Source organism: Dermacentor variabilis, chromosome 3, assembly GCF_050947875.1.
Source record: "Dermacentor variabilis isolate Ectoservices chromosome 3, ASM5094787v1, whole genome shotgun sequence".
NCBI classification, from domain to species: Eukaryota; Metazoa; Arthropoda; class Arachnida; order Ixodida; family Ixodidae; genus Dermacentor; species Dermacentor variabilis.
In genome coordinates, this window is record NC_134570.1 from 233219386 (window position 1) to 233246219 (window position 26834).

At 44.8% G+C, this 26834-nt stretch overlaps 1 protein-coding gene across 6 annotated transcripts in view; it reads right to left on the reverse strand.

Annotated features, from left to right (window-relative positions):
- Nucleotides 1–26834, reverse strand: part of Wdr33 (WD repeat domain 33) — a 236654-nt gene that overhangs the window by 197953 nt on the left and 11867 nt on the right. For all 6 annotated transcript variants that reach the window (XM_075686980.1, XM_075686982.1, XM_075686977.1 and 3 more), the window contains 2 exons: nt 23088–23156; nt 4184–4288 (listed from right to left, as the gene is read on the reverse strand). In XM_075686980.1, coding sequence (XP_075543095.1) covers nt 4184–4288; nt 23088–23156 — 174 coding nt within the window. The remainder of the gene's footprint in view (nt 1–4183; nt 4289–23087; nt 23157–26834) is intronic.

A 26834-nucleotide genomic window follows, 5' to 3' on the forward strand; every position in this document is an offset into this window, starting at 1 on the left:
GCCCTACAATTTCCAGTGGTGCGCCTCCGTACGTTCTAAGTTGCAGTCCTGTTTTGACTGGTGGCTGTGAACAAGACAGGGACGAAAAGACGCTCTCGCTAATAATCGAGACAGCGGCTCCTGTGTCGATCTGCATCTCCACTGGCATACCTGCAATGTGCACTTGCACTCGGTAAGGTCGAGTCGTCGGTCCACTTTGCTGAACGTGAAAAAGTTGTAACTCTTCCACTTCTTCGTCATTGTCGCTGAATGCATTAACCGCTTTTTTTTTTTTTTCTTGCACGCCCGAGCCAGATGACCAGTCATTTTGCAATAATGACACCTTGCCTTTGGATATGGACAGTCTCTTGCATCGTGTTGCTCCGCACATCGGTAACAAGATTACCGGCTGCCAGACCCGCCGAAGTCCTCGCCTTTTGTTTTTGTTGACCCTTCTGAATGACGTGGACGTCTTCGTCGAGAAAAGTCTTGTCAGAGGTTGGGCGGAAGCCTTTGGATTCTTTCGCAGCCAGTTCTGCGCTTCTGGCTAGGTCATACGCAGTTTCGAAGCTTAGCTCCTTTTTCTTCAGAAGGCTGGCTTGAATCGAAGTTTCGCTGAGGCCAGCCACGAACCCGTCTCGAAGAGCATCGTCCAGAAACGGCCCAAAATTGCATCTTGCTGCCATATGGCGTAGTTCCACGGCAAATGCAGAAATTGTCTCACCTTCCATCTGGTAGCGGCGATTAAACTTGAACCTTTCGGCGATAACTTTGCTTCCCGGAGAGTAGTGTTCCCTCAGGACTGCGACGATTTCATTGAATGATTTGTCTTCTGGCTTCGCTGGTAGCAACAGGTCCTTCAGCGTTTTGTAGGGGCATTTACCAATGGCCGTTATAAAGGCAGACTTCTTCAGGCTGTCATCCTTGTTTTGGGTCACTTTCCAGTAGTAGTCAAATCTTTCAACATAAGACATGAAATCTTCTTCGCCATCATCGACAAAAGGCTCGAAATCCAAGAACTTCGCCATTCTTCTTGTCCTGCACAATCTCGGCTTAAGTTTCCGGTCCCACCCTCGTCGCCACTTGTTGTAGCATGCATACAGACATGAATAGATAGCAGATAGCAGGAATAGGAATGGCTTTATTCCCAAACGCGAGCTGTTTATCTAGGTACAAACAGGGGGCGTGGCCGTGACGTCATTCTGTCACAACATAACCAACCCTTATATATAGCTTTCATTGATTACGAGAAAGCATTTGATTCTGTCGAAACTTCAGCAGTCATGGAGGCATTACGGAATCAGGGTGTAGACGAGCCGTATGTAAAATTACTGAAAGATATCTATAGCAGCTCCACAGCCACCGTAGTCCTCCATAAAGAAAGCAACAAAATCCCAATAAAGAGAGGCGTCAGGCAGGGAGATACGATCTCTCCAATGCTATTCACAGCGTGTTTACAGGAGGTATTCAGAGACCTGGATTGGGAAGGATCGGGGGATAAAAGTTAATGGAGAATACCTTAGTAACTTGCGATTTGCTGATGATATTGCCTTGCTTAGTAACTCAGGGGACCAATTGCAATACATGCTCACTGACTTGGACAGGCAGAACAGAAGGGTGGGTCTGTAAATTATTCTACAGAAAACTAAAGTAATGTTTAACAGTCTCAGAAGAGAACAGCAGTTTACGAAAGGTAGCGAGGCGCTGGAAGTGGTAATTGAATACATCTACTCAGGAGAGGTAGTGACCGCAGATCCGGATCATCAGACTGAAATAATCAGAAGAATAAGAATGGGCTGGGGTGCGTTTGGCAGGTATTTTCAGATCATGTACAGCAGGTTGCCATTATCCCTCAAGAGAAAAGTGTATAACAGCTGTGTCTTACCAGTACTCACGTACAGGGCAGAAACCTGGAGGCTTACGAAAAGGGTTCTACTTAAATTGAGGACGACGCAACGAGCTATGGAAAGAAGAATGATGGGTGTAACGCTAAGGGATAAGAAAAAAGCAGGTTGGGTGAGGGAACATACACGAGTTAATGACATCTTAGTTGAAATCAAGAAAAAGAAATGGGCATGGGCAGGACATGTAATGAGGAGGGAAGATAACCGATGGTCATTAGGGGTTACGGACTGGGTTCCAAGGGAAGGGAAGCGTAGCAGGGGGCAGCAGCAAGTTAGGTGGGCGGATGAGATTAAGAAGTTCGCAGGGACGACATGGCCACAATTAGTACATGACCGGGGTTGTTGGAGAAGTGTGGGAGAGGCCTTTGTCCTGCAGTGGGTGTAACCAGGCTGATGTTGATGATGATGATGATGATAAAAATTCTATAAACATCTAGAGAAGTGTATTAAAGGAATAGGCAACAAGAATAAAATAGCAGAACAGCAACACTCAATGAGACATAATGGAAAAACGCAACATAATAAACAAAACACACACACAACAAAATTAAAAATCAATATTGAAACTTTTGTGCCGCACATTTATGGCACTTGTGCTTGGTACACTCCGAGGGTCGTGCTAATTACCTGGTGTGCAGCTAAATACATCTCAACCATAGAGTTTCTCACTCTAACACTTAGAGGGAAATCTGGCGCCACCGTCTATGGGAGTTTTTTAAGAGGTCACCGTGCCATCATGGGAATGACAGTATATGTGTCTGCGAGGCTCGTGTTGGCTGGTGTTGTACGAGGCTTCGTCTAAAACGTGGATATCGCTACACAAATAACGCGTTCTCAAAGTAAAATTTTCATAAAATGTTTTGATTCACGCATATTACATCTTTACTCAGCTGACAATGCATGACAAAAGCAAGAACAGCCGACAAACTGTTTCACAGCGATCGCGAACCTTGTCATCTGTCCTCCAACTTAAGCGGCCGGCCCGCTGATACTTTTTACGTAACATATAATCGTACACGCAATAACAAGTTTTCATAGTTAATTAAACATGTTTTTGCATAATAATAAAACCAAAACAGCTTTTCACATGCTGTTTTAGTAGAAAATGAATCAATGTGACAGACGGAACGGTGCTTGCCAAGCGCGTCTTCAAGGTGTCCTGTCTCTCTGAGAATGATGCCAATCCGAAGTCACAATATGCCGGCATTCCCATGCATACCACAGCGCAGCAGCGCCAGATTTCCCTCTAGGTAATGTAGTGTATGCTTGCTGGGTCCGGAGGATGAATGCGAATCATGCCATCTCCCAAATTAACAATTTTGCTCTCTCTCTCTCCACACACACACACACACACACACACACACACACACACACACACACACACACACACACACACACACAATACATATATATATTTTTTTCTTCCCCCCCTTCAATTTAGTCACATATTTGGAGTTAATTTAGGTTTTATGGTGCCTTCACACCATGCATAAGCAAGCCCCATCAAGAGCAGACAAATTCTGCAAAGTGAGGGCTACTGTAAACAAACGAGTCTCCTGCCAACGTGCTAACCAAGCAAACCTTTAATGTATTCAGCTAACCTGCGATTTTCTCCATTGTACCCAACTTTCCTTTAAATGATGGACAATGACGCACAGGCTGCAGCAAGTATGCCTTAAAAAGCCTTGCGAGTGGTTTATTCTGTTGTTCACAGCCACCTACCCACAATTCGGACACGTTAGATTACTACTCGGCCAGTATTGGGGTAGCCCCATTGGACCTACAGGTGTAACGTTGGGCTGGGGCAAATTTCAATTTCTTGGTTCGAAGAAAATATAAATAGAACAGCAATAGCATGAAATAAGTTCACAGTGAATAGTTTAAAGAATAGTGAAACTGCAAAGAGCTGATGACTAAACAGCCAGAAGTTCCTTAATCTAAAAATGCAAAGGTCCTTTAATTGCCAGGATGGAAAGATTCATCTCACGAAAGCGTTCATATGAAAAGTGCTGTTACAAAAAAGAGGCAAGATAATTTTTTTAACAGCATCAGCAGTATTTGGTCTTTTGCTCAGTGTCTGGTTCAGACTACTTGAAATTTCATGATGGTCCAGGCCACAGGAGCGTGTGGTTTAAAAAAATGTTAGGTTTACTTCATTGTGATTGATCATTTATTACATCCGCGTTCGTTATACTGAGGCTTCCAAGTAATGTGTGCGGCACTGTAAGCACGTTAAGCTTCCAGCACGGCCTTCCTCGTACAGCCACGGCATGTGCATCCCAAGAGCCTATTCTGCTTACCACTACGCAGAAGATGGGACAGCGCATCTTGTTGGTGGAGGTGCGCACAAACTTGGTGGTCACAGCATTGATAGGGTTGGACAGCATGGCCAGGGGGGGCATCAACTGCACAGAACAATAATACAGTGAAATATCAATAATTCAAGATCTCTTCATTCAAACTGACGGATAATTTGAACTGCTCTGTTGGTCCCAGCAGCAAAGTCCTATGTATTTGAATATAGAAAAACTCCAGCGAATTCTAACTCCAACAATCATACAACGGCTATTTCAAACGAGATCTCTCACTCCCCTACACCGCGTTTACGACAAACCCGAGCCAAAGGCAAAGATGACATGTGTGCTGTAAAAATGGCAAGAAAAAATCCGCAGGGAGCCAGTCAGGACCAGTGCACAGCTTAAAAGGAGCAGGAAGGAGCCCCCAGCGCGCTTCATCGCGTTACCACGCCTGCCAAGCTCACCTGACCCCCTCAGTGTACTGGATAGCTGCGTGCGACCGTGTTCTTTCGCACCGATGGCAAGTAGCATATACTGCATTTCTGTTCGCACTTGTTTCCATGGCAATCACACAATTTCCAAGGGTCAAAAGAAACGTCTCTTTATATTCGCTCATGCGAGGGTACAATGATGCACTCACAATAAAAGATTTCTGACATAACCCCTTGAAGGTGCACTACAAGGGAAACAGACAACCTGTCGGATGTTGGCGCTCAGACTGGCTCACCACACAGCATGAGATGCCGTCCCCCACAGAGACTGCTCGGAGCACGCTACTGCCCGTAACAAACGGGCGCAGCAGCCGCGTTATCTACCCTATGCTGCAGATGCATACAGTATAGTGCGATGTATAGTGTAACATCATGCTGGGTGCTCTGTCCGCCTTAACACAAGCAAAAACTCCGGCCATGCCGACTTAAATCACTTCTGTATATCTCCTAGAACCGTATCCCACGTAGAAGATGCCACGTCACACTAAACAGACTGCCTAAATACTAATCATTCTGCATCTTTAGACCCCCAGAATGGAATGGGAATGTAATGATGGCATCAGTCGGATAGATGGAATAATAGCATGCGAGCTCGAAATTTCGGAGAGATGTACTGAAATCGGCACGTAGTCCTGGAAAGGTATATGTTGATTTTGAGCTAGACAATCAAACCAGTAAATTTGTCATTTGGACTAAATTGCACTTGACCAATATATTGTATTTCTCCTACCAGCTCTTTCATCATCAGCCTGGTTATGCCCACTGCAGGGTAAAGGCCTCTCCCATACTTCTCCAACTACCCCGATCATGTGCTAATTGTGGCCATGTTTTCCCAGCGGTGGCGTAGAGGTAGAGCATCTGCCTCACATGCAAGAGGACCATGGTTCGAATCCCGGTGCCGTGCAATTTTCCACCGGATTAAAAAAAAAATCCGCGTGTTGCTAAAATTGCATAAACAGGCCTGGAGTGTGGCCTGATCCCAGTGACCAGAACCGGTAATGCACTCCCTCACCAGAGCAAGATTGGCCACCCTGGTGCAGTACTTGGCCACAACCTCCTATATGAATACAATAATCAAACCCCGGCCCTCAGCCCCCAGCAGCTGCGACGCAACTGACCACGGCGGCGGTCAGACCTGTGACGCAGCAGAGGGTGCTAAGAACCAGCTCTTTCATTCTCTACCAATAGGTGACTACCTCTGCTGCAGTAATTATAAACACTGTATTTTGCACATTCTACACTTTGAAGATACGGATATACCACTCTACATTAAAATAATGAAGGGCACTTAAAGGGCAGCTCTGGTGATTTTTTGACCATGTCAAGGTAACGGACTACTTAGGTTCCCAAGACTCCCCCTGTCACGCGCGCCTGATAGTAGAAGTGTCCTGCAAATTCGAAAATAATATTAAATGAGTAAAAATGAGCAAAAATGAAACCGGAACCTGACCAAGCAGCCAAGCGAACCTCTTCGTGTGACGTCGCGAGAGGCAGGGAAGGCATGGCAGTCTCACCCGTGGAAAAAAAAAGACAAAACACCTGTGAACAGCAGATGCTCAGCAGATTTGTGACTGTGCCAGGCCTTCAGGTGACGATGTCAGCTGCACCAGCCCTTCGGATTTGTCCAACAGTGACGGCTACGGTTCCGACAAATAGCCATGAACTACCATTAGCATTCGACCCGCCACCAGGAGAGCCAGCACCCATGCACAACATATCACACTGCAACATGAAGACCAAGGGTAGCCCTAACGACTGAATTTAAACATGCTATTTTATGTGTTTTACACCTTAAGAAGGTGTTTCGCATACCCACTGTAAGATGTGGAGCACAACTTTCTGCATTTGTATCCCGCAAGAACGCCGTGACAGTCCAGAGCACTGACTGGTGCATTTATTCACATCGGCAGGTACAGCGACCACTCATCGTTTGCTTGAGATATGATGCTAACTGCTCATCAGTGACATCAATTGCTGTCAGAACATATCAAAACACGCAGATTTTGCACAAGTAAGCCCCTTTGCATCGCCCTCAGTCACGTCGATATGAGAGACCACACAATTTCGAAAACAGCACGTGGGAGATCGTAGTAGGGGGGCGTCGGTATGTTGCCTACTTATAATTTTTAGTATTCTCTTCATGCAAACAATTAAGAGGAGACACGGGTTATAGAGACCGAAATCTATGTTCCGAAAAAGAGAGACAAATTAGGACTTTGTGTGTATGATCGTTCATTTAGAGAATGTCTAGTTTTCTCACGGGAACATCAATGCCAGTATTGACACTGTTGGCAGCTCAATGAGGCGCTGTATCGAAGGGGCCTCCGCTTGCTGCGCACTTAGGATACGAGGCAAGCAATGCACCTCAGAAGCTAAATAATGATTCAGCGTAACAATACGTAAAAATACACCCATGCACATAGTCACATTTAATATAGGGAAGTGCCGGCGAGCGTGACTAACCGCCTTCGAGAACGGCATCGTACAGATGTTGATAGCATGTCATGTCGTCACTTCTAGCTTTATACATGTGCACTGTACAGGTTTATTTCAAATCCATATGGTCAAAACTCAACTACATAAGTAATTGTCTTTATCCTAATGGCTTAATTAGCTTTAGGTTCACCAGCAGTAGAAACACGAAATCGAGGCGACTGTCATAGGCTTGAACTCGGCTCAAACTGTGTGTGCTGATGGCGAGGGCTGAAGCTTGTGCACCTAACAACGCCACACCACTTGCCTCTCGTCCCTTGCCCATCCACAGAGAATGTAACTTTTTGCGACCTCTCACACCAAACACTAGCTCACTCTTCGACCCTGTCATCTGCCACTCATTACCAGCATGCTGTACGTATAACTCCTTTTATGTCATAACACAATGTGGCCAGTAGCTGAGGAGAAGGCAAGGCAGGTGTTTCAAGGGAATGAAATAAATTCATTTGTAAAAAATTTGCACAACTCTCAAGTCTGATGTTTTCAAGAAATGACAGAAGTGTGCACAAGAACACACTCAGCAAATTTCATTCAGATCCACTGATTTTGAAATATCTCCTGAGTTGCCCCTTAAAGACTGCTTCTAGTTGTTAAAATATACGATTCAATTTAGCAAGAGCATACTTCACCTATGACACAAGGATGGAGGCCAAAATGACATTGCAAGCTGTTGCACACTGCACGAGTCTACAGTGGTTTCGAGCGCAAGCACTGCGAATGCATTGCCACGTTTTTGGTGCACATTCGGGGATATGGAAAGCGAGTTAAGAGGAGGTCAGAGAGGCATCCCGGAAAAAAAAGTGCCTTTAATATGCCAGAAGCTGTGAATAAAAAAACATTGCCCTGCGAAACTTATCAATGCGTTTCGCTTTTTTGTTAGTCTTCAAAGTGACAGAACAATCTAGATGGATGCATGCCATACACAATAAGATTATTTTCTATTTTGCTTTACACGAACGGGTTTCGAATGCATTGAAGATTTTTGGAAGGGTGGACCTCATTTAGAATGCAAGCTCTGCTTGTGTCACAGTGTGCAATGAGGTCGTGAACCACCTAACACGTGTGGAGTTGAAGTGAAGCTAACTTCAGCAGTCATAAGTCGGCAGTCACAGACTATAGCACACAGTATTTGAAAAATGATGTAAGAAATTAATGTCATGTTTGACTTAATTCTAAATTCAGGAAAACTGCATAAACACGACGAGGAGTAATTTCATTTAGAAAGGCTCGAATTTGTTTTGACCACTTTTGAAATTGTGGTGTTGAAGAAGCGTAGACAGTGAGCCTTTGCTGTTTCGTTGCATTTTTCTATGCAAGAAGGAAAGGGCTTCTGAAGAGGGGACCACAATTCCGGCTGTCATCACAAATTGACATCTTTTGGAGCTATTTTGATCGCAAGAACTGAATATATTTTGCGTTAACATCACATATTCATGACTAATAACCCACGCAATTAACATATGCCTGTTGACGCTATTTGGCAAGCAAGACAAAAATTTATGCTATATATTTTCATGCATCTCATTGTCTAGACCGCAGCTCCGCTCACACAGCAGAGTTGCAGGGTGAAATGAGGGAGCGGATCAGACAGTTTTGCTTCCATTTCTAGCACTGTGCCAAGCTCTGTTGGCTGTCGACCTGTCCATGAAATCTCGCGAAACCACCTTTGAAAGTCGTGAAGGTCGCCTGAGAGTACTGCCCCAGCTGCATAGTAGGCGCACCATGTTGTGTGCTTACATGATTCCATCACAGCCTGCTAGCTGTTCTCTTCAACTGTGTCGTTGTGAAACAAAGTGAACAAAATGCTAGCACTAATTAACTGTTAGATCGCCAGACAAGATTCTATCAGTTCTCATGCGTCCCCGAAGAGGTGCACATAGGCAACATTGCCAGTTTGTCTGCCTGTAAACAAAGCAAGCAATTGCATGCTTACAGGACAGCCATGCAGGCAAGCATCTCGTGGTAATGCTATTGGTGCTGAACAAGTTAGAAATCATTTTTCCAAATGACCGCAACTCAAAACTTGCACAAGAAATTACAATCATAAAAGGCACAAGCATGGATATGAGTTCGTAGCAGTAAACTAGGCGAGGCAGGCATGCCCTCAAACTGATGCGGTGGCCGCCATGCATCGCCATGCGAAATATCAGTTTTGGCTGAAGCAGAGCAGCAGTAAAAATTTTTTTTTCTAGAAGTCGCAGAAGGTTCCAGCAACTCTAGTGTGACGTTAGGCAGCACTTCATTCCAAAAGGCGTGTTTCTTGCGGCTGTTCGTTTCACCACCGCCATACACGTACAGCCATGACCACTTGACACAGTAAACCCTCGTTAACTCTGATATCTCAAAATCTCAATTAACTTGAAATTAAGTTGAAAAGAGTTTTAAATTAAAACTCATTTCACTGAGTGCAGGCGCAACATTATCAGATACCGCTCAGCTGTGGAAAATCTTATATAGGTCAAAACGGGACAGTGCTTCAAAGAAAGAGCTCGTCAGCACAGCAGTAACCTAAAGAATGGCTATGGGAGTCATTTAGCCGGACACTGTAACAAGTGTCACTGCACCCCCATATTTGAAAAGACAAAATTCATAGGGAAAGGGGAAGGTAAGAGGGAAAGGCAAATAGTAGAGGCCTATCACACTAGAAAGGAAGGAGATAAATGTGCAAGCACTCCCTCGCTTGCGTTGTCGGGAAAAGAAACAACATTTTTGGAAGAAAGATTATAATGTTGCTGATTTGCAGATGTTTTTGCGACTGATGTGCGCATGCCTATTCTGAGAAAGGTATAAATGTTCGGTGAATTTCAAATAAACTTCCAGTTGGCAGTCAGTGCTTGTCAGTGGTATTTGTTTCCTTGTGTCCTCATCTTTCTCGCGCTGTTTAACCCCAGTTCTAAGTATGAATCAACTCCCCTGATCAAGATCTTACTATTACTGTTTTCGTGGAACCTGGAATTTCAGACCATAATTTAGTATCTTTAACTGGACTAGAGAAGCTGTTGAAAATAGAAAAATGTCTTCTTCGGCTGCAATTATAGATTACAACAAGGCTGACGACAGCCATAATTGATTGTTTGGACACGCATCTTGACTCTGTCAGTCATGATGTTGAGCGCCTGAGGCAAATTTTTCGCTCAACTACAGAATATTGCATTGGTAATTTCATTCCTACAAAAAAAAAAAAAAAAAAATTACAAACGTCGCAGAAATACTTGGATCAGTAGTTATAATACAGATGAACCAGCGAACAAAACACCTCAGAAAACAACACAAAACTCATCTCATTTCATTGAATTAAAATATGATTTAATGGAAAAAGTTAGATATGCAAGAAACAGCTTATTCAGCAATACTCTGGCGTAATTTATTACGTCTGACTCCCAAAAAATTTGGCGACACACATAAGTGAAACTAATGAAGATATACATAAATTAAAAGTAAATGACCGAATTATATATGAACCAAGGGAAATCGCAGAAATTTTCAATTGGTATTTTCAGACTTTATTTTTTGAGCTAGACTAATACGATTATCAAGGATCTCTGGCGACAACGGAGAAAACAGTAATAATTACTCGTGAAGGTGTCACTGCTATGCTTCTTAATCTGAATATTAAAAAGTCAGCAGGCTCTGACGGCATTGCAAACGCATTTCTTAGACATGCATTTCGCAGAGCAGATTTCTGGATTTTTGACCATCCTGTTTAGCCTGTCAGTAACTGCAAGTGTCATCCCAAGTGATTGGCGCATTGCACGTGTTACACCCATCCCCCCTCAAAAAAGGTGACCAGCTTTCTGTAAATAATTACCGCCCTGTCTCAGTCATAAGCACTTGTTGCAAGCTGTTGGAACATGCTATTGCATGTTACATTCAAGAATTTCTAGCTGAGCGTAAAGTGCTGTCATCACATCAGCATGGCTTCAGAAAAGCTATGTCAACAGTCACTCAGCTGGTTTCAACTGTGCATGAGATCTTGGAAGTACTTGATATCGCTGGACAGGTTGATATTCTGTTCCTAGACTTTTCGAAGGCCTTCGATAAAGTGCCACATGGCAAGATATTGTGTAAATTAGAATGCCTCGGCCTTCCTTCCTTCACTGTCCGATGGATTAGCGCACATCTTTCCAATAGAAGCCAATTTGTAGAAATAAAGAAATACACATCTTCTGTGCTTCCTGTTACCTCGGGAGTATCCCAAGGCAGTGTTTTAGGCCCGTTGTTGTTTCTCATTTATGTCAATGATGTTGAAGTAGTCCCCAATACAGTAACTAGGCGGTTGTTTGCCGATGACTGTGTCATATTCAAAGATATATCCTTTACTAATGATCACATCTTGCCACAAAACAGTATCTGTGCAATTGTAGATTGGTTCGATCGTTGGGGAATGGTTTTAAACTCGGAAAAAGCAGTACTACTCTGTGTTACTAGAAAAAAGCTAGTTAGCACATTTACATATTCAATTCATAACAATCCGATTTCAGAAGTTGACAAGCTTAAATATCTTGGTGTTAAGTTAACAAACAAGTTCCTGTGGTCAGAACATATGTCGGATATCTGTGTAGTCGGCCTAAGGAAACTATTGTTCCTCAGAGGAAAACTTAAAAATGCACCAATTAGTACAAAACTTCTAGTTTACAATGCTTGCATAAGGTCAAAACTGGAGTATACTTCTATCGTATGGGATCCGCATTACAAAAAAGATATTATGCACCTTGAAAGAATTCAAAGGAAAGCAGTTAGATTTATTTTTGGAAAGTACAAACGCCTAGATTGCCCTTCAGATTTAATGAAACTCAATAATGTACCAACGTTGGAAGCCCGTAGAAAAGTTAGTTGCCTATAATTTCTTCCCAACTGCCTTTCCGGAAAAATTAAACTAGCTCTCTCAAAATCTGTTAGGCATGTCAATCTGTTAAGCAGGTCAATGCGACAGAGTCATGAACATTCTTTAGCACCAATCTTCGCTTGCACGAACGCATTTCGATGTAGTCTCTTCCCGCGCACAGTTGTGGAATGGAATTCTTTACCACCTAGCGTACTTACAACTGATGATTTTGTTAATGAAATGCAGTGCCATGTTTTGAATTCCTAGCCTAACTAGTTATTTTACACATCTGGTGAATTTTTTAAGCATTCCTACTACACGTGTATTGTGCTTTTCTCTTAATGACCACATTTGTTGAACAAATTTCATGACACATATTTTTTTTTCATTTATAATATGCATTTGCTTCCTGTGCTCATCCCTTGTGTTGTTTGATTATGTACCTTTGTATTGTGCATGAAACCCCTCCTGCTCAAGCCAAATCAGTGGCTTGCAGTATTTCAAATAAATAAAATAAATAAAATGTGAACCTCTTATCACGCAAAGATTTGCACAGGGCTCTGGATGTCACAAAATCTCACCTTGGCAAATGCTAGAGAAAAGGCAATGGGGCAAGGTCGGCAGCGTCACTTCTACTCACTTTTCACCCAGTGACGGCTCGCTAGCCGAGCCAAACGGTGCGCCAGCCCTGTCCTCTGCTCGTCTGCCCCCTCTGGTCTATCACCGCTCACGTGGACTTGCTCGGTTCGCTTGCCACTTTGATGTGACCTCATGCAGCAACCCCCCCCTCTAATTTAGGGCACTATCAGACATGCATCAATGTTGTCACAATGTACTAATTGTGACCTTAGGCAAGGTTACCGGCACTGTTCAGCAGCCGCGATCAGCCCACGGGCTGCACCCAAAAGAAGCCAGCGTGCGAGCCCACAGCATTTTAAGCAAGATGGTGGCTTGATAAAGACGCTTACTTCATGATTGCACAACCGCGAGTCGTACATGCCAGGTCATTCGCAAGAGTATGCTAAAAGCATGACAACTGCGCTCTTCTGCAGTTTAGTTTCAAGTTTTGGAATGAAAGTGCCCAGAATTCATTACGATGCAGAAAGTAGCAGCGTCAGCTTTCTGGATGCCTGAAAGCAGTTATGCTCAGATGGCCGGCTTCAATATTCCTTCAGGATTAATCGTCTGGATTCTGTGCAAAAGCATGCCGTCTTGGCACATTGCCAGTAATGCAGATTCCCGTGGACCTGTACACGGTGCCAGTGCAGGTGAAAGTGACTGGAGGCATTTTGAAAGGGCTCCATGAAGTCTACAGTCAAACCCACTCATATAGTATATATATAACGATCTATCAGTTGTAATGACTAAATTTCACTACATATATGGTTTTCTGACCCTGCCTATTGAAACTGCATGCAGATGTTACAAATATTTGATGTACGTGTACGAAAGTGATGTACATTTAAAATGAACAAATTCGTTTCTCTACAACGAACACTTCATACCTGTGGCTGTAAAAGGAGGGCGCACGCAAAGTTATGAAGCATGGAAGCCCGACCAAACTAGGCACACTTCAGCCCAACAGCAACGAAGTTTCATCTGCCGAGATGAGCAAGCACCGCATTTCAGAAGCCACGAGGAAAGTCACTCGCTTTCAACAATGCTAGGGTAACCTTGCTTTCAAAGCATGCCTGGCATGTCTACAACATGCTTCAGGACAAAGCGGTACAGTGTGTGGCGGCCTACGACGGCGCCACCCTAGTGCGGCACAACCTGCACGTCATGTACTGTCAAGCTCATAACAATGTGAAAGCGCATGTCAAAGAAATCACATGTTTTTTGATGGCCAATTTGAACCAATGGCGGCTCAAGCGTAGCTACCGATATTTACAAGGCCTGAGTCGACGTGAACGCAGCATGATGTGCTGCTGCCATGTAAAGTTGCAAGGAGTAGGTAGTTACAGTTCATTGATGCCTTGTTTAGGTTATTGCTGATGACGGCTCACGATGGTGTTCTACCTTTCGACCTTCACACTTTTCGGCTGAAGCGACATAAAACAAATGCAACTTTGCTGCTCTCAGTGCCCGTGTGGCTGATGCTGCAGCTGTCACAGCAAGTCCTTTGCAAATGCCAGCATGCCACAGTAGTTCCCACTTTCAGCCAACTAGAATGCTTCAATATCGTATGCAGAATCCACTTGTCCAGCTGTTAGTAATATATAGATATCACACTCTTGAAGAAAGAATGGTGACGATGCACTCACAGTTTCGAAATTGCAGGCGATCGGAACGAGCTGTGGGCAAGGTTTCAAAGGAGCTACGCCGCTGCATTTCGCTCTTTGGATGACGCATTTAACGGAACTTGCAGTTAGATGCAGAAAATTTCCAGGAACAAAAAATGAAGGTACTGAAAACCATACTTTTGGACCAAAGCGGTGCCAAATCATTCCTGCCGAAGCCAGCTGCAGAATCGTTACTACAGCAAAGCTGTATATGGCTAGGGTTCCGTGCATTTTTGTTCTCCGTGAACAAAAACTACCATCATCAATGGCTCATACACCCCCCAAGCATTCATACTCCCGTAAGCAAGCAAAAAATGCAATGGCTCATAGCCCTGTAAGGCAGAAGCTACAAGCACTCAGCAGAGTGAAGCGAACAGTGCTTAAATTCTTTCCAATCACACACACAGCATGCAGAACAGCATGTCTGAAACTCATCATCATCAATGACTCATACCCACGTGATCGATGGCTCATACCCCTGTGAGCAATGGCTCATATCTCTGTAAGCAAGCAAAAATGCAATGACTCATAGTCCCATAAGGTTCATGACTACTCACTTTGCGTGAATTAGCTGCGATGACACTAGTCCTGTTGTTGCTGTCGGTGATTTCAATGTGGATGTGTCGGTACCGAAAAGGGAGCGGCTTACGCATTCCATGTTGCAAACATGAAATATCCCTTGCGATGCCACACCGATCCAGCCCAACCGACCACCCAGCGGCGTAAGTGCATCGATTTGACATTAACAAAGAATGTGATTGCAGTTGCGAGTGAAATAATGACAACCGATCATGACAAAAAGTTTGTACCTTTGTTCCAAATTATATGTCACCTCCGTGTCACATGCTAAACAGCTTCGCTGGACAACCACCTTCAAGGGGTTGAATGGCTCAGGATATTTTTTTTTTTTTCGCACTTTGAAGAGAGAGTCCACATATAACGAACTATTGATACAACGACCATATTTCATGAAACTATTGAGTTTGTTATAAGTGGGCTTCTATATTCATGATTTCATTTATCTCGAATTTTTTTCCCACTTTTTATAGCGTCAAGTTAACAAGGCTTTACTGTATTCGTTTCCGCTGCCGTACATTACCGCAATGACCCTCAAAAGGTTAGTACAGCAGTGTGTATTAGATCAGAAAATTTAAGAAATGCAAATTTTGGCAATTAAAGTTTGTTATGCTGAGGACAGGTATGAGCACTTTATTTATCATATAATCAGAAAACACATGGTTTCGGTGCAAAGCTTTCTGAAAATTCTAGCACAACTTTTTGGACAGACAGAGTTAGTGGGTACAAAAGCACCTGACCAACTACGATGAAAACCAGCAAAAGAAGCGCATACTACATAAGAAACAAGGAGTGCAGAAGATGAGGCTAGACTGGCACTGAACTTGGTCACTGACACAAACCCCAAGCACATGCGCCAGCAGAAAGCAACTGCCACGAGCTATACCCATCGTCACTCCCACTTGCCATTACATTCAACGCTTAATGCTCCGCACCGCCAACAAAATGTTATGCAAACGACGACTTAAATACTGAAGACTATTTACAAGGTATATTTATAAAAACAACAGCAGTGCTGGACAGTTCAAGCGAGAGCTCCAGACCAAGGAGCAGTTCGTCTCCTTCATCCGGGTGCCCGTGCGCATCGTCGAAAAGAAACGCACAATATGCACGCAGTAATATGAACACACTTTTTCAGTTAAAAGGGCCCTGAAACACTTCTCCAACTAATCACAGAGAGGCCTCACCAGTAAAGGAGCTTGCTTCTCTCCTACTGCAAAAATGTTTCAAATCTTTCAAGTAGACATAAGTGCTGCTAGACGTCGCCATCACACCAATGAGCGGCTTCCTTTTGTCTCCGCTCGTGTGCTGGAAGCTACAGGTGGCAAGGGTGGCTTCTCCCAAAAGTGGAGCGCCTCACCAGTGGGAGGGCTCGTCGCAGCACCCCAGGGCAGTCGTGGCATCTACTTTACACAGCACGTTGCTGTTATACTATGTTGGCTAAATCGGCAATGCTTTCTTACTATGTTCAAAAAGCGTTTCAGGGACCCTTTGAGGCAAGTGATGGTACACGAGTACATATGTGATTGTGCTTCTTAGTCTGCAAGACTTAAAAAACTTCTTTGGCAATTTGCCTTTTGCCCTGGCCAAGAATTGTTACGAAGCTAAATAGTGAAACACAACCACATCTACTGCAATGATGGGCTAAATGACCATCCTCTCTCGAGGCTACCTTATCTTTGTGTTCTCGCCCCCTCTGGTTTATGTAATGCTCGGTTCAACCAGTACAAACCTTTCCTCAAGTCACACGTACGGCTGAACTTTATTGATATGATCCTGTTCCGTACAATTTGCAGGCGCCAACGTTCGCGATCGCAAACTCAAAGAATGACCCAATAGAGTTACATTTATTATTTCTTTTAATTATGGAATTTCACGTGCCAAAACCACTTTCTGATTATGAGGCATGCGGTAGTGGGGGACTCCAGAAATTAGGCCGCCTGGGGTTCTTTAACATGCACCTAAATCTAAGTACACGGATGTTTTCGCATTTCGCCCCCACCGAAATGCGGCTGCCCTGGCCGGGATTCGAGCCCGCGACCTCGTGCTTAGGAGCTCAACACCATAGCCACTAAGCAACCGTGGCGGTTCCCAGCCCCCCTTACGTTTATATTTTACTGGTTCATACGTTGCCGGAAAACACAATTTTTCGGCACCAACGTTCAGTACATCGCTAAACTGAGATCACATGATACGTTTTCTGGCTGCTATAGATCCCATGCAAACAAGAAAAGGCACGAGGCGTGTGCGATTGAGAACAGTAGCCGCCTGCTGCATCAGCTCCAATGCAATACTTGGCGGCCCGCCCTTCTCACGTAAAAATGCTGGCACACACTCGGTTTCTTATTCCGGTACAAGCAAATCTCTGCCCGCGTCACCACACGCCGCATTCACAGCTATCGCCGCCAAACCTATTGCGATAAGCACCTTCACCTATCTGTTTTACAGGGCATGAAGTGCAGTGCTGTTGATAGCGTACTTCATGCCTTTAGTAGGTGATAATCCAAACGTGCTGCTGTTCTCTGCTGCAGGCAATGCGCAGCTCAATCTCGTTTCGGTTCCTCATCGCCATCTTAAAACACTATGCAATAGGAAAACAACAAAACATGCCTCCCGCCAACCCCCGAAGCCCTACCAGCTTAATGTGCATCTCATGCGCAACCATTTGTATTACATAGCTGTCAACTACAGTTGAGTGTCAAATTTGTAGTCACTTCGGATCATAAGTTGTTTTTTTTTGGTTAGTACACTTTCTTTCTCTCTTTCTTTTCGGAACGTATGATTGAGGTTCTACTGCATTTTGTATGCAGTCGATCCCAGATATAAGGAACTCGAAGGGGATCGCGAAATAGTTCCATATACCGGTATTTCGGCGATTATCTGAGAACACCGCACATCTCGGACAGTTTCCCCAAAATTGTGAGAAGCGAGAACTTACCAATTCGCTTCTCCAAGGCCATTTCGAAAGCACAAAAGTTGAGTTATTTTTTGCTCACGAATAGTGCAAGTCGCTTGCACCACGGAACAGCCTTTCTAATGCCAACCCCAAAATTCTGAGTCACCCGGACACAAGACTGCAGTGCACTTTACGCATGTTCAAGTACTTGTTCCACATTTTTATTCCAGATAACATTAAATGGACACACTGAGGAAGCAAACTAGCCAGTATGGATACGAGCTGTGACGTGATCGGAGCACTTCAACACGAATCAAGCGTGAACATGCCCTGCTGCTTGTCCATTACAATACCAGCAACACTCTTTAAGGGAGGACACAGCTTTCGCATAGCGAAAAATGGCAAAAAAATCTAATTTTTGAAAATCAGATTTTCAATTTCTATTACTCTTTCTCTATCTGATTCCGAAATATCATCACTGTAAACCACGTAGAAGTGCCCTAAAAGATTTGTTTTATCAGCCAAGGCGGCGAAAAATTTCGTGGAAATCAAGAAAGAACAGCATTTTTCAAGCAACAATATCTACGGAATGGTGCAACCGAGCGCCGCCATCTTGGTCTTGTTGGAAAGCGCATTTCTCCATCTTCAAACCTGCCGCTTCAGCTACCTCCTCCACACAGAAACAAGCACACAAAAAGCAAATGATTGAAGGTAGTTCCGGAGTCTGCGGTTGGCAGCGCCCGCCACGTGACTCCAGCGTGGTTCGCCATTGGTCCGGTGCTCGTGTCGTCTGCTCGGCTCTTTGCACCTCGGAAGTCTGGATGTTTCCACTCGCCGTAACCTCGACGTGTCAAAACGAGTGCTACACGGACATAGCAGTAGCGTGGCCGATCCCTACGTTTGTAGACGTGTCAGAGCCATGGCTAAGCATACCGAGCATCGGCGACGCGGGCATCGCGACCAAGATTCGCGCATGGAATCCGGACACGCGGCTAAGCCTTTCAGCACTCGGTGTTTCGGAATTCGTGACAAAGCACATCGCGCACGCAATCCTCAGACCCGCCGCTAAGCATTTCGCGCACAGGAGTCTCCAACTCAGCGATCAAGCACACTGCGCGCGAGCATCTCGGACCCTCGCCTAAGCATTTTGTGCATTGGCGCCTCTAAGTGCGCGACTACGTACATCGGGCGTCGACTCCTCGAGCCCGCATCTAGGCATTTCATGCATCGGTACCTCGGACTGCGCGGCTAGGTACTTCGCGTGTCGGCACCACGAACTGTGCGAATCAAATGGCAGAGACCCAAAGAGTCCCCTGTAAGCAAAGACCGCAAAAATTACAATCCTGGTGCATTTTGAGAGATGTGAACTGCTCCAAAAACTTTGAGAGACATTTTCTCAAAAGTGTGTTTTGGGCATTCTGTGTTGTCTGTGGAAAGGGTAGCATAGGATTGCCTGGACCAATTTTGATCCCGTTTGTTTTTATGTATTCCCTGAAGTTTGCTTGAGGGTATGACAGTCTTCAATATCTTGCTGAGGGCGTAGTTCTTTCTCAGCGTGCTAATTGTGAATGACAAGTTCTGGTACAATTAGTAAAATTGAACACGATGTTCTGTGTAAAAAATAAAAGAAATAAAGCAGTTATAAAATTTTTGGAACTGTTGTACCCTGTATTGCTCTTCTGAGCAAAGATTAAAACTACAGCTGGCATGTTTCGTTACAGTGCCAGGTTTTCCACAGCGGAACACTTGTAACATTTTGTAACTTGAAAACTAGTCAAGGTGTTGCAATGAAACTGCACATTTCTTTATTTCGGACACTTTCGAGTGTGGCTGCCAAATTTGGTTGCTCTAGGTCAAAGAACAAAAAAGTTAGCTCTGATCCCCACCTCCTCCCTCAAATAGCTGATCATCGTACATGCGCAATGAGCCAGGCAGACTGTTTTGCTGGGTTTCAGAACCGACCTCCTGTTGTAACCAGTTGTCCTCGCGTTTTGACTACGTTAAAAAGTATGCGTGCCTCTTCTTGAGTGCTGCTCAGCACTCCGGCGGCCCCTTGCGGCCGCCTTTCATTCTCAGCCCTTTCCCACGATGATGTGCTGGGCCATAGTTATAAATTCAAAAAATATGGTTGCTAAATGAAACACGTAGGAAAGCATATTGCACAGCAAAAGTGTCTTGAACAACATATTTGCACGATTCTCACATGCACCTTTCTTGAATAAAAGGTGTGTTCAAATTTGCATGTGGGTTACTATCATAACTACCGCATTTTTTGGTGCATAAGTCAAACTTTTTTTGCTTAATTTTTCGCTGGTGTATCTTACAGAACAATGCAACTTATATGTCTTTTTTTTTGGGGGGGGGGGGGAAGGTGCTGTCAAACTTAGATTCGATGCTATGGCGACGTCAAGCAAGCTGGGTTGGCCTCCTCTGCCAAGGGTTGCGTGCACGCTATCGAGGTACTGGGTTCTTCTTGTGATCGAGTTGTCGAGCACTGTGCCAGAAAAAGAGCAGCAATGCAAGAAGGCCAACCGCAAGTCGACCAACTGCGAAGTCGTCGCAAATGCAGATCGCTTTCAAGAGTACAAGCCACTCCTTATCCTCCCTCATGCACTTCCTTCCCGCTTTCGTTCCTTGTGCGCGATTCGGCTCCCCATCGCACATTTTCACTCGCACATACAGCATACAGCACGCGATCATGACGTTATCGCCCGTGGACTTTATACAGAACACCTCAGTGACCCCAAGGGCAGAATTGCGCCTGGAGTGTCCATATCACTGCGTGTGCGTGACCCGCGTTCACAAAATGAAATGTCAGTGTATTTTTTAAAATCACTCACCGTATGGACAGGTGCATCTTATAGACCAGTGCGACTTATACATGTTCTTTCTTTTCAGAAAAACTGCCAATTTCAGAGCGGTGATACTTATACCATGGTGCGAATTACGGAACGGCAAATAAGGTAATCCTAGTTAAAATTTTAAAAATGTGACTGAATCTTAATAAGAAAAGCTCAATGCAAGATAGCTAGCCACAGTGCCATAAAATAGAGATTGTTTTTTATGCCTTGGATTGTGGTTGCCATTTTCCGGTTTGCTTTAAAGTGTGGCATTACTAATGCATTAGATGGAACTGAAGGTTACTTTCTGTGGTTGGTAGATAGCGAAAAGGAGGCGTCGTCAGATTCTGACAGCAACTAGCCACTGAGATTCAGCTGTGTGCGCATCTGTGTGATTATGTATGCTCCATAAAGTTGTTTCAACATGATACATGTCGACTTGGGTTTCATTACTTGATGTGCGCGGTAGAATCGGCACCAAGCGATTTTTTAAATATTTGGACGGTAATACTATAAAGTTGAATTTCAATAAAGCGAAGTGCGCGGGACCACCAAAAATAGTTCGTTATTCTGAAAGATTGTTATAGTGAAGGCCTCAAAACTAGCCATTCTGTCCACCAACCCATCAGTTCATAAGTTTTCACTGTTTGAGCTCTCCACGAGAATGTCACTGTTGGCTCTCGGCCTGCGTTGTTGCTATTGTTAATAGATTCCGCAGCCACACACCACCAAAGCACCATGTAATAAGAGTGACGCAAAAAGCAAATATTGACACTGAGAAAACTACTGACAAAAAGCAAGCTCCACGTTGCCTCCAAAGCGAACTGTTTGTTTGTTTGTTTTCCACTTTGCTTGCTGTGGACTTTGCAACAGTCTCACTCGAGGGGGACACCTGAACTATTTCAAAGCACAAATCCACTTAAACAAAGTGCGAAGTGCAAAGTGTGGCGACCGTGTGGCATCCCTGCAAGTACAGATGTTACATTTCTCTGCGCATAGCTAGGATGGCCGCAGAAAGAAACGCGAAAGAAAGAGGCGTGCGCAGAAAGAAGGGTGAAGGAAGGAAGAGATGCACCTCTGTTGGTGAGTGACACTTGCCTCGGTGAAGCATGTGTTCGCAAAACCTGATGCGTCATCGCCTCCACAATAGATTTTTTAAAAATTATGGAGCACTTTTGTTCAGTGCCATCTAAGGTCTTCCAAACCAGTGTGCTGCGGCACTCGCTTTCTGCGCCTTGTCTGCTGGCCCACTGTTTCGGCTGCCGTGAGGGATACACTGAAAACTAAGAATCCCCAGATTTCCCCAGTTCATAATGCTGAGGCGTTGCTAACATGACACGGAAACTGAATAACGATCATTATTCTGAAAAGTTTGGTATTCTGAAGTTGGTAGTACTGAAATGTTTTTACACTGAAACCATAAGAAGTCAGCAGGGGATTTCTGAAAAGCTTGTTAATCTGAAAGGTTTAATGTGGTGTTCGTAGTAACGAGGTTTCACTAACTGCACTTGACAATCGGGGGTGCAGCAGAACCATGTAAATATGGGCCCCTATTCAAACACAGGCCCTTATGAACAACGTTGTAGAGTCAGAGGTGAAATCAATTTTTACTGCTGCAAAATGCCTTGGCAGGTGCTTGACCAGGGAGCAGTAGAAGTGTAGAACAAGCTAGATTAGTTGTTAGGCTGCAAGAATTGCACCCTATGGTGATTCCTACTGCACTTTGGGAATAGTGAAGCAGCACAACGCACATGAACAAAAGGGGGATGCAAGACGCATGTAGTGCCTGTGCCTTATGTTTTCTTTTCATCCATGTCCTTCATACTACTTACCACTGCTCATGTCAAACCAACAAGTGCAGGCTTCCATCACAGTCAATTCTATTGCAGACCGTTGGTTCACTTCTTGAACAGGTGCTCAATTGCTGTAGGCATCAGTTGATTAGAAGCAGCTACAACGCTGAATGACAGGAAATGTAACAAGCGAGGACTGCGCACAATTTCGCTGCACTCCACAATGTGTGCTGCCGCAAGTGTTACAGCAGAAAGGCCAGGTATAGTGAACCCTTGTTAACTCTAAAGCTGAGGTCTCCAAATAACATTTAAAGTCACAATTTCTTCCCACTGTGATGTCAATACCATGTTGGTTTTCACCTATCTCGAAAAACTTCCCACCAGACCCCAATATCCTAAACCAAAAGAACAATAATACCAGAAAAAAGTCACCACCTCAAGGTTTCCATACTTTGTGGCCAGGTGTCGCATCACCAAAAAGCCGCAAATTAGTAGTTACCAGTTTGTGCATACTACAATTTAGCGCGAAGCTGTATCACTTGCCTGCGATGTACCCAATGCTAGCAAGGTGCCATGACCGTACACCACCTTTCCAAATCAGTGGCTGACGACAGAAGCATGATCCAGGTGACCAGTGCTGGCCCACTCAGTGGCATGGGGCATGGAACGCTGTACTCTGGAACCTTTCCCGGTGAGTCAAACATTACTCACCCTGGTGTAGTAACCCGAATCCGGCTGCAGGGCTCTTGCGTCCCGATAGTCCCTCTGCCATACACGATTCTGCATACACACAAGTGCAAATGTTGCAAGTCAACATGACTCAACCATTATGCTAGGCAAGTGCAAAATTACACGTCACAAATACTTCACTGGCTGATGGGACGAAGCTGGCCCACTCAGACACTGGGCCTCTTTGATTTTTTGGAGTTCTGGCAGCCCGCTGGCAGACAGATGGCAGCCAACTAGTTCCGGTCCCGATAGGAAGTCGCATGGGCTCGGATCCCAAGACAACCCGCAGCTGCCCGAAGTTTGCAAAACCAAACGCCGGTGTGAGGGCAGCTGGCCGCGGAATAAATGTAAACATGCTACCAGCATGGCAGTGCCGGCAAGACCGGCACGCACTCGGCGTAGTCGGCCCATTTATGCGTTGCCAGCTTGAAAATATATAAAGTTACCCCAAGGGATATGATCCCTTTCAAGAGATTTCGCACAACTCGACACAGGACACACACTCCGCCAATGTCACCTTGCACAGAGCAACAGACGGTCTCCAATGCCCTCGATGCCAACACGTGAAATTGTGCATAAATGATTATATACCCGGAAGCGATCGCTCAAGGATCCCTGCTTGCAGCGATGATGTCGTCCACCAGCGACATTGATGAGTTGGCGTTGTGTCATCACTTGGCAAGACATGAAAGAGCAGGATATTGAATACGTCTAATACCTGCTTGGGCTTCGATTTCAGAGTTTGTTTCAGCTGATGGTGCTTCTCATTTCGACCCTAAGGAGCTGGGGATGCGGCTGGCGCATGAAAATGCACGCCGCCTGTGACCAACGAAAAGTTTCACACGAAAAACAATATGGGTCGCGATTATGAGAGCAATAAGCTAATGTACATGTACCTACTGTATGTGGGCCTACTGTACCCAACCAGTGCATTTTAACATCAACGGCCTGCAGTTTGAACACATATCTGTTTCGAGCTGCCACCCAAGCATACGACGGAGAGATGGAGCGAACACGGGTTAGCTGCAATGCCTTTGCTAACTGCAGAAAAAGGAGATATCGCCACATACATCCACAAGATATGTGAAAAGGAAGACCACCAGAGAAAGATGAACCGAAAATGTACCGCAGTGTGTGTGAATGAGCACCTACAACTTACGTGGAACACAATGCAGATAACATACACGCAAGAGAGCGTGGTGCAGTTATCACTGCTAGGAAGAAGGCTTCATGAGACGCAAACACATACACACACAAAAGCTTCAAACAGTTCACCGCTGCTCGTATCGCACCGCCTTGCAATGCGGAACAGCGCGTTAGAACCTAAGAAGATAACGCTAGAAGTAAGGAAATCCAAAGATGACCATAGACAGTTGGCTGAGCGAGGTAAATTTAAGTCCTCAAGCGCCCGTGTTGCAATCTGTCAAGTCCCCACAAAAATGCCGGCAAGCGCCCATCACCTCTTTTAGTAATCTGCTCTCCAGAGAACTTCCAGAGAGATGCCCGACTAAAATTGTCCTGGCTGGTTCTGGCAGCCCGCGGGTAGCATGAACAGTCAGCCCAAATAAAATGCACATCCGGCGGAAGTGCATGGCACGGTGGGTGGAGCAACCAGAGAAAAACGAAGGCGCTTTGGCTAGCTTGGCAGCCCGCGGGTAGCCAGAAGTGGAAAAGCGAAGAGGCCCACCAATGTGCTTATCCTCATCAGGTAGGCAATTAAACACAGGCCAGAGTACAGTCAAGCTGACTTGCAACGAACTTCATCATAATGAGGCAATGCATCCACTATGCCTCAGCATATGTAACAAGCGGACCGCGCCAAAATATGACAATAGTTTGTTAGTAGGAACTTTGTAATATAGTTTCTCCCTTTAAATCAAATGCAATTTATATATAAGCTGCACAGAGCCGACAGGTGGTCATAACGATAGAAGCCACAGACACTGTGGTATCGAAAATAGAGACACCAATTTTTTTTTTAAAGCATCTATCGATGGTAATGTGTTTGCACTGAATCAATATAGCAACACAATATATTGCCACCATAAAAATGAGTTATGTATGAGGCCTGTGTAAAGTTCAAAAACGTTATTGTCGGGTAGACTAGGCTTCAAGCACGGTTAAGGACAATATGCCCAAAGAGCCGAGAGCAGCACGTCTTACGCAGGCGTTTATTTCCGCAAGAAGAGGAAGAACTTCATTGTTCTTTCTTTCTATTAACAGTCATGGCCTGGAGTGCTATGGGTGCATTTCTCCGAAGCGTAAATGTTGTACAGGCCACGTGACCACTTTGCCATTTCCAAGCTTTAGGCGACATGTGCCCACCGTTTATGCGCAATGTTCTCCAGGACATGTGTGAGTTTCCACCACAGTCTGGGCCCGTATTTGTTTTGCACTACAACGTATTGCCTTCAGTAATGTTAGTGATGTCTGACACTAGTCTACTATGAGTGCTTCTGAGGAGTATTAAATAATTCCTTGTACCAGCGATGCCAAAAAATATTTTTGCATTTCTTGACCCTGTATCCACGTTTTAAGCAGCTCAGTATGGGAGCTAGGCACTACGGCTACAATTTGTAAGTTGGAAAATGCTGTCAATTGTTTGCCATGCAAGAAATGAACAGGTGCCAAAGACTTCTGGTTCCTCTGGGGCAGGATATGAATACGTCAGTGGTCTACTGCTTATGATCGTTTCTATTTCTGTTTGGACCGTACTAATGTGATCATAATCTAGAAGTGACCGCCCTAGCACATTCCTCAAACTGTCTTTAACTGACCGCACCATTTGCTTCTGAAATCCACCTTACCAAGGAGCACAATCGGCAGTGAATTTCCACATAATGCGATACAGGTGATCGCCAACCTCGCGTCCCTGAACAGTGTCATACGAAGTACGAATTTTACGAGAAGCACGCTTAAAGCACAGAGCATTGTCAGAGTAAATTACCACAGAAAATCCACGACATGCAACAAAATGCTGGAACCTCTAGTAAACAGTCGCCCGTTGAGCGCAAGACAAGCTCTAGGTGGATAGTACAAACTACCGAGCAAATGAACAACACGATGTAGGATTTCTGTGTAGGCTCACTTTTCAGGTATATTGGGCCAGTAAAATCCACATCAACAACGTCAAATGGTTTTGAAACATTCACTCAGTCCACAGGTAGCAACATCATTGGAGCCGTTGCAGGCTTGGTCCTTAAGCGGGCACGCCAAGTACACCGCCCGATTACTCTCTTTACACACTGCTTTGCCTTTGTCACCCAGAAGCACTCTCAGAGTTCTGCGATGGTCGTTGGGACTCTGTGAAAAAACCTCCAGTACAAGCATGTAGCGATGATGAGTTCAGACACGGTAATCACCGGGAAGCAGGACCAGGTGCTTGATGCAGTCCTGGTCCACGACATTCCCGAGTCTTGTTTAGATCTGCAGAAAACCATTCTCCTTTGCAAAAAAGGGGTACAAATCTGATTCTCCACACCTCGTGGAGGTCTTGTCCTGCCTGGAGCGCTGATAATTCAAAGTCAAATTGCTGCTTTTGGGCAGTGAAAAGCCTATACTTTTCCAAAGTGGCAAGCTCCGCCGATGTTAGGTGTTTTTTAATATTGGCAGGCCATGGCAGGCTGCGACAAACCTCAGAATCCATGGTGAGACCCTTAGCACCCACAACCAAGTACAGTCGCCTACCATTTATTCGAACCTCAAGGGGACTGCGGAAATGTCCGAATA